Source organism: Chrysochloris asiatica, unplaced genomic scaffold (assembly GCF_000296735.1).
Source record: "Chrysochloris asiatica unplaced genomic scaffold, ChrAsi1.0 scaffold00118, whole genome shotgun sequence".
Taxonomy (NCBI): Eukaryota; Metazoa; Chordata; class Mammalia; order Afrosoricida; family Chrysochloridae; genus Chrysochloris; species Chrysochloris asiatica.
The window spans coordinates 1,413,903-1,427,834 of NW_006408636.1; the positions used below are offsets into that span (position 1 = coordinate 1,413,903).

The 13,932-nt window shown below is 41.1% G+C and overlaps 1 protein-coding gene across 11 annotated transcripts in view; it reads left to right on the plus strand.

The window, feature by feature from the left end:
* Positions 1 to 13,079, plus strand: part of LOC102815479 (androgen receptor-like) — a 378,724-nt gene extending 365,645 nt beyond the window's left edge. For all 11 annotated transcript variants that reach the window (XM_006868490.1, XM_006868494.1, XM_006868495.1 and 8 more), the window contains 4 exons: positions 1,199 to 1,343; positions 10,512 to 10,642; positions 11,989 to 12,146; positions 12,785 to 13,079. In XM_006868490.1, the coding sequence (XP_006868552.1) occupies positions 1,199 to 1,343; positions 10,512 to 10,642; positions 11,989 to 12,146; positions 12,785 to 12,940 (590 nt within the window). In that variant the 3' untranslated portion in view covers positions 12,941 to 13,079. The remainder of the gene's footprint in view (positions 1 to 1,198; positions 1,344 to 10,511; positions 10,643 to 11,988; positions 12,147 to 12,784) is intronic.
* The last annotated feature ends 853 nt before the right edge of the window (positions 13,080 to 13,932 follow it).

The following is a 13,932-nucleotide window of genomic DNA, read 5'->3' on the forward strand; positions in this document are numbered from 1 at the left end:
TATCTTAGTGGTATTGAGAGACTTGTCTTCCAGCTCACTGATTCTTCCTTCCATCTCATCTATTCTACTCCACTGCCCTTTCAGGGAGTTTTCTATTTCTGCCATCTTGTTGTTGATTGTTTGGACCTCTTTCTGTAGGTTTTGGATTGTTACCAATGCTGTTTCTGTCTTGTTTGATTGTTTCTGTAGCGCTTTTCTGACTTCTTCCTTATTTTTCTAAACTCCATTGTAAAGTGTTTTGAGACATTTTATAATCATTTTTCTGAATTCTTTCTCTGGTATCTCCAAAGCCTGCCCTCCTTCCAGCATGGAAAGAAGGTCTACTTCTGGTTCATTTGTCTCAGATATTTTATCTTTTTTCTGGACATATTTTGATATGGTCATCTGCTTTTACTTCTTGGACATGTTTAATGTTTATCTGTGGCCCTAATAATTAATTAAGTATAATGGATATTTTCAGCTATTTCTTCTTATTTTCAGTCATGTGCCACAGCAAATGAAGGTCCTGGAAGATTTATTCCATCCACATAAAGTCACTGTAAACTACAAGGTTGCCAGTTCAAACCCATCAGCTGCTTCTTGGAAACCCTATATAGGGTCAACATGAGCCGAAACCAACTTGACAGCACTTAATAACAACATACTTTGAGAAGGTGGCTCTTCCACGGTCATATTTTGAGTGTCTAACAACATGAGGAGCGCTTTATCTGGCAATATATCAGACAAAGTTTTGCCACTATTAATAAGGTTTTCAGTGGACATGCCTATTCCTTCTTTCTACTTTGTTCTTAATCTGGAAGCTTTGTTGAAACCTGTCCATTAATAATTTCTACTTCATTGTTTTTCTGTAAGGATTAAACAAGTTAACATAAATAACATGCTTAGAAAACAATTCATTCATTATAAACAACCAGTTCTATAAAAACTGACAATGTCCTCCTTACCTCTATCATCATTCCATATGAGCGTTACAATTGCAGCTCAGTGAAGTAGGGAGGGCAAGGAACTTTTCCACACAATATTTTATTTATTTATTTACTTTTGTCTTTTTTAACCTTCCCTCGGTGGCTAGTATTGATGTTCCCTGGGCTCCTCAGGGGCTGCTTGAGTGCCAGAGATTCATTTCCCAGCAGAGGACTTTACTTAGCTCTGCCCTTCGATGTCCAATGTGACCACTGCCCCTGCCCTTCCTCTCCAGGTTTCCGCAACTTACATGTGGATGATCAGATGGCAGTCATTCAGTATTCCTGGATGGGTCTCATGGTGTTTGCCATGGGCTGGCGATCTTTCACCAATGTCAACTCCAGGATGCTCTACTTCGCACCTGACTTGGTTTTCAATGAGTAAGTTCTTCTGGGCCCAGACTTCACATAAGCACAGCAGCCAACCCAGACCTAGATGGTGGGAATGGGGATAGTAGGAGTAATGGTGAGGCCTAGCCCATTTGACATGCAGGTGAAGTAATGGAAGTGATAGCCAAGCTAGTCTGAGGTGGCTTTGCCCACACTGGAAAGTAAATTGTTGGGAGGTGTCTTATGGCGGGAGCTGGGGGTATGTTGGTGTTACTGATGGTGTTTCTGAATTCATTCCCTTCCCAACCCTGGTATTTTGGCCATATTTCTGACTTACTTTGTGCCTTAACTCAGAAGCCCAGGTATAGGCCCCTCCCCTATACTCTAAGCAACATAGGAAGAAGCAGAGAAACTGGTTGTGAGGACTGAAGTTTCTTTGGTTCCTTTGCTACAACTGAGTTACTGCTAGCCATCATTTTTTAATTAACTACTTTGTGCCGGGACTATGATAAATATTTGTTATATATCATCTCAGTGAGTCCTCATGACAACCTTTTGAGATAGCAACTGTAATCCCCACCCCTTTCATTTTGATTGTGGTGGAAATACACGTAACAAAACATATTCCATCTCAAAAATGTCTATAATACATGAACAATTCAGTGACATTGATGTAATTTCCTATGTTGAAATCACATGCACTGAGGATGGTATGGCCATAGACAATGGTTAATTCCCTTTTTTTCTTAATTTTTATTGTGAATTGAATGAAGATTTAGAGAGCAAATCATCATTTATACATTCAATAAAGTGTATACTTCCTTTTGTTTAAATGATTGCAGTCCCCTTCATGTGATATCAATTATCCCACTTCCCATTTTCCCAACCCTTCCAAATTTTGTCCTTAGATAAATGCTGCTCTTTTAATTTTGAATGGTTGACTAGTATATGTTGTGCATTCTACACTTGTTATGTTGTCCCCATATTTACCTGCCTATTGCTTGGCTGAAAATTGAACCATGAGGGTGACCAGTTCCAGATCTGAAAGGTGACCATGGGCCATAGTTTGGGGTTCTTCCAGTCTCTTTCTGACCAGTAAATCTGGTCATTTTTCATAATTTTGAGTTTTGTTCCACATTTTCTCCCACTCTATCCACAACCTTCCAATGTGATCCTTTTCAAAGCAGTTGGTAGTTGTACCTGGCCACCCTCCAGTTCTTCTGGTCTCAGGGTCATGGAGATTGATGTTAACTTGTTCCGTTAGTCCATTAAACTAATTGATTCAAAGCATTTTCAGTTTCCATCACTCTTCTTCCCTCCTACAGGGAGAAACCAATAGTTGCACCTTAGATGGCTGCTCATGAGCTTTTAAGATCTCAACTGATACTCACCAAACTAGGATGTAGAACATTGTCTTTGTGGACTTTGATATGCCAATTGACCATGATGTCCACCAAGACTATGGTCTTGAGCCCCCAGGCACTGCAACTCATTGCCTCAAGGTGTTTGTTTGATAGTATCTAAGAAGTTTTCATAATTTTACCTCCTGTATGTTTATGGAGGATCGTAGAAGAATTGATGCCTTTGAGTTGTGGTGTTGGAGGAGAATACTGAAAGTGCCATGGACTGCCAAAAGAACCAATAAATCTGTTTTGGAAGAAGTGCAGCCAGAGTGCTCCTTAGAGGCCAGGATGGCTAAACTTCGTCTCTCCTACTTTGGACATATTGTCCGGAGGAAACAATCGCTGGAGAAGGATGTCATGCTGGGTAGGGTGGAGGGTCAGAGAAAAAGAGGAAGACCCCCAACGAGATGGATCAGCCAGGTGGCATCATTGATGGACTCAGGTGTGGCAGCGGTAGTGAGGTTGGCCCAGGATCGAACATTGTTTCGTTCTGCTGTGCATAGGGTCGCTATGAGTCGGTTCCGACTCGATGGCACCTGACAACAACAACAACAACGACAATGTTTATGTTTATGGTGATGGTGGTTAAGTGCCATGGAGTTGGTCCTGACTCATAGCAACCCTGCATGGGGTTTCTGAGGCTGTGAATCTTTACAGGAGTAGAAAGCCTCATCTTTCTGCTGCTGAACAACTGGTAGTTTCGAACTGTTGAGATTAGCAGCCCAATTTGTAACTACTATGCTACCAGAGCTCCTTGTTTATGTTTATGTACGTATATATTTGTATCATGTACAAATATCCTATGCCAAACTTTTAATATTTGTGAGTATACTCCCAGTCTTCCTGTCATACCTGTTCAGCCTGTGTATTTGTCCATGTACCTACCCATAGATCACTGTTAGTGCAGAATTGTGTATAGAGCAAAATTTACTTCTATTCCTTTTAACTCTTGCACTCCTTGTGTCTTCCCCCGTCTCCATCATTCTTCTTCCAACCTCTCTCTTGTATTTTGCCTTCTCCAGCACTCAAGTTAACATGTGTTTACCCTCTGGTCAGTGAATTACTCTCCCTTCCTTCCCACCTTTGGTAACGACCAAAGAATGTTTCTTTTAGCATGAAAATCTTTTCTTGACTTTATAATAGTGATCTCATACAATATTTGTCTTTTCGTGATTGACTAATTTCACTCAACATAATGTCCTCCAAGTTCACTCACATTGAGGTGTTTCTCAGATTCATCATTTTTCTTCAGTATAGCATAGTATTCCATTGTGTGTATATATTGTTGTTGTTGTTAAGTGCTGTTGAGTCAGATCCTACTCATAGCGACTCTGTATAGGGTTTCCAAGGTGGCATATCTGAGGGAATCAAATCTTGTTCCTCTTAAATGTTTTTGAGTGTAGGGAACCAAAAATATCTGAAGGGCCAAGATCGGGGCTGCGAAGTGTAGGAGGTAAGGTATCTCAGTGAATTCCTTGTAGGTTTGCCCTTCTTATCCCTGAAGAATAAGTAGATGTATTGTTTTGATGGGGAGAAAAAAAAATTCGTTGGCACATTTTTCCAGGCCTTTTTCTCACTGATGAAGATTTCAATTTTCTTAAAAAATTTATTTCTAATAAGCACTCATGACTTTCCTGTTTTCTTTGAGAAAACCTTGGAATCCCCAGAAGTTGTTATAGTTTTCTGAGCTGACTTCTTTGCCTTGAACGTCACTGGCCCAGCAGATCTTCTCAGAAGCCACTGTTTTGATTGGACCTTAATTTTGAAGGTGCCCTAATAAGACCATCTTTTCTCCATTTATCATGATGTTATTTTTTGGTCCAGTTGTGAGGGGTATTTTTGTTTGTTTGTTTGTTTTTTCTTCACATTGAGTTGCACTCTATACTGAAGGCTGCAGTCATTGAGGTAAGTATTTTAATTCTTCTTTACTATCAGCAATCAAAGTTGATTATCTGCGTATGGCAGGTTGTTAACCAGTTTCATTGCAATGATTACAATCACTACATGCATCATCATTCAACAGCATTTGATTCCATTCCAATGTTGTTGCTTTTTTTTTGGGGGGGGGCAGGGATGTACACCGAAGCACTCAGGAATATACAACCATTTAAACAACCAAAGAGCGCACCCCGCAAGCCTGCTCCCCAGCCATCAGCACACAGCCCCTCTCCCTCCCTGAGTCCAGAGTCCCCAGCCACTCCATCTCTCTACATCATTGTCTGCAGAGATCCTCCATTTCTGGTGTCACTGCTTCTCTGGATAGGGTCCCACACTCCACTCTTTTGCCTTATGGTCCCAGGGTCCTCCGCTCCTAGACTGCAAGATCAAACACTCCTTTCCTTTTGTTACAAAATGTCTACCTTTACATTTGCAACACTCACAATCAGTCCCGATAGCAATTATTCACTATTGAACCACAAGAGTCTTATCCCCATCTCCTTTCACCAGCCCATCCAGACAGGTTGGAAACCACTCAGTGGGGAATTCTACCCTCCCCTGTACCTTCTGAAACTAGGCTCCCTCTTGAAAGCTTGTAAGCCAGTCACTTCGTGCTTTTGTAGCCCCCTAGTTTTGGGTTGTTGTTGTTGTTAAGTGTCGTTGAGTCGGTTCTGGCCCATAGCGACCCTGTGCAGGGTTTCCGAGGCTGTAAATCTTGACGGGAGCAGAACGCCTCATCTTTCTCCCGCGGAGCAGCTGGTAGTTTCGAACTGCTGGCCTTAAGGTTCACAGCCTGATTCATAACCACTATGCTACCAGAGCTCCTTTAGCCAATGTCTAAGTTGCCCATCCTTGTCAACCCTGTGTACTGAGGGGGTGGGAATGATCTTCGCTGTAAAGATTCCTTCCCTCTTTTGAGCTACTGCATCCATAAGTATAGGTCAAGTTAATCAAATTGTAGCAGATTACTCTTTTTTTTCTACTTTGTTCTTCTTAAAGAGTGCTTTGCTTATCCGAGGTCTCTTTCCTTTCCATATAAAGTTCATGATCATTTTTCCACTGCTTTAAAGAATGATGTTAGAATCTAGATTGGGATTGAATTATATCTAGAAACTGCTTTGGGTAGTGTTGACATTTTCACAAATTTCTGTCTTCCTATCTGTAAGCTTGGTTTATCCTTCCATTTTTGTAGGTCTTTGTTTTCCTGTTTTCTTTTTCAGAGCTTTCTTTATTAATGTAAAGGAATGTGACTGGTTTTTGTATGTTGATCTTGTACCCTGCCACTTTGCTGACTCTTTCAGTGAGTTCCAATGATTTCTTTTTGGAGTCTTTGGGATTTTCTATTTATGGGATAATATCTTCTGCAAATAGAGAGTGTTTTACTTCTTCCTTGCTAGTTTGGATACCTTTAATTTCTCTTTCGTGCCTTATATCTCTGAATAAGCCTTCCAGCATAATATTGAATAGGAGTGAATGATAAAGGGCATTTTGTCTGGTTGTGGTTAGCAAGGGGAATGCTTTCACTTTCTATTCCTTGAGAGTGATGTTGGCTATTGGTTCTATATATATGCTCTAATTATGTCTAGGTAATTCCTTATTTTGTGTGTGTGAATGAAGAAGATGTTGTTCAATAAGAAGTATCAACTTACCTAAGATCACACAGCTAGTGACTGTTGCAGCTGGAATTCAAATTCTAAGCTATTTGGTTCGAACTCTCAGATCCTGCCCCTGAGAAATTAGAAAAACTGAACTTCTTGAGTAGTTCTAATGACACTTCAGTCTTATAGCTTCCAAGGTCTTTTAAGGCTTTAACTTTCTGCTTCATGTTATTCTTCAATTTTTTATCCTGAATTTTGTAACCAGCCCACTATCTCTTGCCTTTAGATAGTAACAGGTGCTAATGTGGCTGTGCCTCAGGATTCTGAATTGCCATTGTGGGTTTCCTCTTTCAGACTTCTTCCAAAGGCACAGCAAGGATCATATTTTGATGAAATATTTTCCCAAACTCCTAGCACAAGCCCTGGTATGAAGAAGGAGCTCAGATAGTGTTATTTGGGTACCACTGAAGGCCACTATTTGTTGGGCAACTATTTTGTGCCAGAACTGTGCTAGATACTTTGTAAATAACATTTCAGTGAGTTTTCATGGAAATCAAAGTAATTTCCCCTTTTATATGTTGTTGTTGCTGTGATATGCCATGGAGTCGGTTCCGACTCATAGCAACCCGTACAAGGTTTCCAAGGCTGTAAATCTTTACTGGAGCAGAAAGCCTCATCTTTCTCCCACGGAACAGCTGGTAGTTTCGAACTTCTGACCGTGAGACTAGCAGCCCGATTCATAACCACTACACTACCAGAGATCCTTTTTATATATAATCCTATTTTTATGGATGTGAAAAACCAGGCTCAGAAAAATAGACTCATTCAAGGTCACACAGCTAATGCATGTTGGAAAGAAGATTCAAATTTAAGTTTGCATAATTCCAAATCCTACTTTCTCATGATGGTAACTGATATGGAGAGAAGCTCCACCATTCTCTGGTTATGTGACTTAGCCTAGTCATTTTCCTTAAATTTTTTTTTTTTTTATTTATGCCTGCCTTCCTGCCAACTCTACTGATCCTTCATGAATTAGTTAAGCCCTCAAATACTGAAATTACACTTTTCTAGACAAAAACTTCAGCTCTATTATTTTCAAACATCTGGTGCTACAGGATAAGAACTGGACTGATAACCACAATGTCAGCAGTTAATAATAATAGACCTTCTAAAATGGTGTGTTATGATGGCTGAATGAGAACTAATGGATGCAGAATGCCTGATCCATAGTAGCCACAAAATATAAAAGAAGTCCTTTTGTATTAAAAGATGCTCCATATGTTTAATATTAATAGCATTATCTGGGTCTGCTGTTTAAAGTTCCTCTGTAGCATTGTGAATAGAGCTGGCTAGAAAAATCTTCCCAAGAACCTTAAGCCAGTCTTACCACATAGAATCATTTTGGTTGGGAAAGGAATTAACCTTCCCTCCCTTCCACCCCTGTAACCCAAAAGAGGCTTAAAATAAAATCTACAAGCCAGTGGTTCCTTCCAGTACCACAATTCCACACAATTCCATGATGGGGAGAATGAACGTCCCCAGTTGCCCTCTCCCAACTCAGCCAATCTTACCAATGAGATGCTAAGAATTACCACTGAGCTTTTGACATGAATTGCTCTGTGGTTTCCAGGCCTCCAAAGAGTTACCTATGATGCCATCATCTGGAGCAGGCCTTGAAAAGCTCCCTTCCTGATTATTTTGGTCTCCCACCTACACTTCCATGTGAGTTATTGAGGGCACCTGCATCAGTTTCCTCAGAATCCCACGGTCTTTGGGAATTTGGAAGGTAATAATTATTTTCTCTGGTAGCGTAGTGGTTACGAATCAGGCTGTGAACCACAAGGTCAGCAGTTCAAAACTACCAGCTGTTCCGCGGAAGAAAGATGAGGCTTTCTGTCCCCGTAAAGATTTATAGCCTCGGAAACCCTGTACAGGATCACTATGAGTCGGAACCGACTCCATGGCACATAACAACAACAACAATTTCCTTCTATGCTGCTGTATGTGGCACACCATCTCAATTTTCTAGCCCAGTCTCATCCACATCATTCATATGTGCCACAGGTCTCCCCACAAAGTCAGCAGGCCAAGCCCACTAGGGCTCCTAAAACAATAGACCCCCTTTCCTCTTGTAGCAACCTACCATGTTAAAACTCTCAGGGTCCCAAGAAACACCAGGAATCATTTTTTCTCAACAAGAATGCTGCTGACATTTAAGGAGAAATCGTTTTAGATTGTTCAGGATGATCCTACACATTGGAATATGTTTAACATCCCTGGTACCTGTCCAATAGACAATTGATGGAATCTCAAACACTGTGACAGCCCAAACTGTCCCCCACATTTCTACCACTCCAATTGAGACCCAGAAATCAATACCAAACTCCTCAAGGTACTGATCAAAATTCTGAGGCCCACAGCAAAAGACAGGGCTTTTTCAAGCTGGGCCAACCCACTTGCAGATCTCACTGACACCAAATTCTATTATCATTTCTTTGTGGAGAGCACATGTTGTCATGATTAATGGGACTGAACACTAGTTTGTGACCTTGGATAAATTATTGAACTTCCCTGATCCTCAGTTGCATTGTCTACAGAATGGTGAATAGAATCAAGTCAGTTATGGAGTAATTACTATACACCAAATAAAGTGCTCAGTGTTTTTCAATCCTAATCTCCCCTCTTATCCACTCTCTTTTATTCTCACCTACCCCTGCTCTCCTTCCAAATGTCATTCTTGTCTTTCCCCTTCTCCCTCATTCCTCCTTTCACTTTATTTTATTTAACATTCTCCCTATTCTTTGTGACCTTTTCTCCCCTTTTCATACCCTGCTATCTGAATTATTTCTCTTTCTTTACTTCTTTTTCTCCCCTCCCCACCTTCTGTCTACTTGGGATCTGCAGCAATGTACAATAATCTTCTATCCAGGAAGCTGATTTCAATGGTGAAAAGACTACAATGGTGTAATCCATAGAGGTCTGGAAGTACAAGATAGACCTGAGGTCAGCCAAGCCCCAAGGTCATCAGATCTTACTAAAAAATTCTAGGGTAAAAGAGCTTGGAGAAACACAGCTATTGTCAATTGACTTGTATTACTGTCTTAACACGTCTGCTTTCCAATTGTTCCTTAGCTTGAATACTTCTACATCCTCATCTTCTGGACCAGGTTAATAGTTTGAGGAACAAAATGACAAACCACAGCCTTCATATCCAACCCAGGATCTCTTTATCTTTTTCATTTTGGGTGGGGAATGTGGAATTCCCATCTATTTCTCAGCATACTACATCAATTTCTGTCTTTGTTTTCTTAAGTTCTAAAAACAAGGAAGGCCTTCTCACCCAAGTAGCAGGAGGAAGTTGTGTCTTCTGTTAATGGTGTGGCAAAACCAATCATGAAACAGCAATGTTGCTCCCTGCTGAGAAGCCTGTCCAAGCCTTGGCCACTTATCCATACCATTTAAGATATGAATGGGATAATGCATTAGAAAATCACTATAATAAAGAATCTTACACATGTTTGCAGCTCCCAAATTGTGGTAAGAAATGGCCAGTTTATGAGAAAGTGGGCTCCCCATCAGCAGGGGTCATTTGGGTTAGACATTCAGAAACACTTCTTGACTGATTTGAGAAGCTCTGGAATTCATTTTGAAAACACATACACACACACACACACAAAAAAAAAAAAATGTAGAGCCTTTTCCCCTGTAAGGTTTTAAATAAATGATTAAATTTCTAATATGGAATATGGCATTCAAGGAATATGGCAGTCAAGGCAGAAGAATTGACATGATCTGTGATCATGTGAGAATCCAGGTATCTTTATGTTAAGAGCTGCTTTCTTTGGTCTATTTCCTAGAAATCCTCCCAGTTGGGCTGCCTAGGAAGCATATTCTAGCTCTGACTATAGTTGGGATATTAAACCTGTAGTCTGGGAGACTGTGCACCTACCCCATTATGTTCATTGAGCTAAGCTTTCCTGTCCCTATTTCAGGAAACAGGAGGAACAAGAAGACCTGGAAATTCCATGTACTAACCCATATCCTGGCCAGGGGAGATGAGTTGTTATCAAAATGTCAGCATTTTGGAAAAATAGGGAAGAGGGGTCGGGGGTGGAGAACAACCATGTTCCTCGTCATTAAAACAGCAACAACAACAACAAAAAAAAAAACATGAGGCTTTCTTGGAGAACTTGGAAAGGGGAAGGCACCAAGGCATTATTCCTGGGCTGGTTTTAAGTCTCCTCTCACATCTCTCTTTCCTCTGTGTGTCTTCTTCCCAGGTACCGCATGCACAAGTCCCGGATGTATAGTCAGTGTGTCCGAATGAGGCACCTATCCCAAGAGTTTGGATGGCTCCAAATCACCCCCCAGGAATTCCTGTGCATGAAGGCGTTGCTTCTGTTCAGCATTAGTAAGTGCCTAGATGGGCAGTTAGTGCCCCTGAGGACATGTGGGCTCAGAAAAGGGCTGTTTTACCTTTAAAGGGTTATAAAGTGAAAATCCAGCCCCTGGAAATTCTATTTGTCCCTCTCCCTGTCCGCAGTATTCTTTTTCCTGACAAAGACCAATTTCATGATTAGAGACCATTTTCTTTGCTAAAATTTAGTCACCATCAATCAGACTCTCATCTACCCCCAATGTTTCTTTGGGATCAAGGTCAATTTGACTGGTTTAAACAGATTTCTGAGTTCCCTTATAGCTTCCACCATAGAAACAAGCAAAAGTCACCTAATACCCACTTGCAAGATAGAATGAGAGGGATGTTTCCTTGAAGGGATCTTTTCTACTGTCAACAGTGGAAAGATTATGTAAGCAACTCAAGCCAAGAACAACCAAACAGACCCATTGCTGTATAGTCAATTCTTATTTATCTCAACTCTAGGACACAGTAGAGCTGTCCCATAGGGTTTTCAAGGCTATAAATTTTTATGGAAGTAGACTGCCACATTGTTCTCCCACAAAGTGCCTGGTGGTTTCGAACTGCCAACCTTTCAGTTTACAGCAGATCACTTAGCCACTGTACCACCAAGACTTCTAGCAAGCAACTCAAACAAGGTTTATTTGGCATTCCAGAAACCATTCTTTAATGTCTCTTCTAAGCAGAGTGCTGTCTTAACCTCTTTGAGTGAGATAGGAGACAAAATTTAATATTTAAAGCCATGTGTTTTAATTGTCTAAATAAGAGCTAGACTACTGTTGTTATGTGCCTTCAAGTCAGTTCCGACCCATAGCAACCCTGTATAGGGTTTCCAAGGAACAGCTGGTGAGCTTAAACCGCCGATGTTGTAATTCAAACCATCATTGCAGTCCAGCACATTAACCTACAATGCCACACTAGGACTAGAAAGCTAGGCTATAAACAACATATAATTGTTGTTGTTATGTGCGTGGAGTCTATTCTGATTCATAGTGACCCCCTATACGGTTTCCAAGGAGTGGCTGGTGGGTTTGAACCACCAACCCGGAGTTAACAGTCCAATGCTTATCCTACAGTGCCACATCAAGTCCTAAAAAATGGGTAGATGAGAAAACTAGGAAGGGGAATGGTTCAGTAAATGTTCTTTACCTGATATCCTTCTCATTGAGTCCAGCTAGCCTTTTCCCCAAGACACATAAACTTCAACTGACAAGAATCCAAGTAGATGGTTCCCTCCCTGTGGCATAACAATCAAGTTTGTGATCAAAAATTTGGTGCTTTGTCTAATGTACATTCCTGGACATGCTTCCTCTCCCCATTCTGTCTTCATCCTATATCAGTTCCTGTGGATGGGCTGAAAAACCAAAAATTCTTTGATGAGCTTCGAATGAACTACATCAAGGAACTTGATCGTATCATTGCATGCAAGAGAAAAAATCCCACATCCTGCTCAAGACGCTTCTACCAGCTCACCAAGCTCCTGGACTCTGTGCAGCCTGTAAGCAAAAGATGGAGGGTGCTTTGTCAAGGAGAGTAGCCTGATAGAGCCAAATGATAACATGCTCCCCCCAGGCTCTGACACCATCTGCTGGGAGGTGCTTCCATCACTTTCTGGCTTTGAGTGTGGTCCAGAAAGAAAATGCAGTCTAGAAAAAAGGAACACAAGTCACAATGTTCCAGCTGGATGTTGTGAAAGAGGTGGAGGAGTTGAGAACAAAGCAGTTGGGAATCATAAAAGAGTCCTCTACACAGACACAACAGACCTAGCTAGATGTCCCCCACTCTCCCATCCCTGAGTTGTGTGTGAGAGAGAGAGAGTTTGTGAGTGTGAGTGGCTGTTTGTGTGTGTGTTGAGTAAGAGGAACACCCAGTCCTGAGTCAGAGAACTTGCAATAGTGTAAAAGATCTCCTGGGAGCACTCAATCCCTTGAGAACATTTCTCTCACACACATGCACACACACATGCACACACACACACACACACACACACAAGCATGGACAGGAGAGAAGAACAAGGGAAGAGGTGGTGGTGGAAACAAATAGTTAACAGGACCAGAAATTAGAGGTGGGAAGAGTTCCTAGTAAAAGCAAACTCTTCATCATCTCTATGTTCTTCCCCTCTTATTCCCCCTGCAGATTGCACGAGAGCTTCATCAGTTCACTTTTGACCTGCTGATCAAGTCCCACATGGTGAGCGTGGACTTTCCAGAAATGATGGCAGAGATCATCTCTGTGCAAGTGCCCAAGATCCTTTCTGGGAAAGTCAAGCCCATCTATTTCCACACACAGTGAAGCTTTAAAAGTCCCCACACCTACCCTAGTACCCTTTCCAGGTGTATTCTGCCTGCTATAACTCTGCACTACTTCTCTGCAGTGCCTTGGGGAATTTCCTCTATTTATGGTAGTCTGTTATGCAGATATTCCTGAGTTCTATTTCGTGGGCTTTTTTTTTTTTTTTCTCTCTTTTCTTCCTTTCTTTTCCTTCATTTCTCCCTATCTGACTCTCTTATGGTATCTTCAGACTCTGTTCCTTACCATGGCTCCTATCTGTATTTTGAATGGTGTTGTAGTTCTTCAAATCTGTGATGATATTCCTGTGGCCCAGTGTCAAGTTGTGCTTGTTTACAGCACTGTGTTGTGTGTCAACCACACAAATCTTTACTTACCTAATGCCACATGAAATTTGGAGAGCTAAGAGTATTTGGGGGGCGGGGAAGCATAACAAAACAAAAACAAAGTTTAAGCCTTACTAGGGTTTTTTTTTTTTTTTTTTTTTTTTTGTACACTTCAAAAATATATAAGCAAACAAAGATAACCCCCCAAAGAAGCCAACAATGACAAAAAGAAATGAAAAAATTCAGGTCCATGGGGAATCACTGCTTTCTTTTTCAACCCTTCCTTCCCTGGAAAATTTTTCTTCCTGAAGACAATTATTGCCATTAGAGGGCAAGATGACCCTAAATATGAGTTATGGGGTCAGAGAATGGAGAGGACAAGGAGAGCAGGTGAATCAACCGTACCTGCCCACAATCTTGGCCCCTGGTATTTAGACTGCTCAAATGCAGTGCACTTCATTATACTAAAAATGTGCTTTTTGTTTGAAAACTTGTCTGCATGTGAACATCTCTCCCTCCCTCACCCTTTTCTCTTTTCTCTCTCACCCTCTGCCTCCATCCTCAAATCTGCTTTCAATGGCTTATAAGAGCTTTTAACTGAAGGTTCTCTTTAGCCAAAACTTGATCATTTACTTCAAAGAGCAGACAATTGAAAAAGAGAGGAGAGAT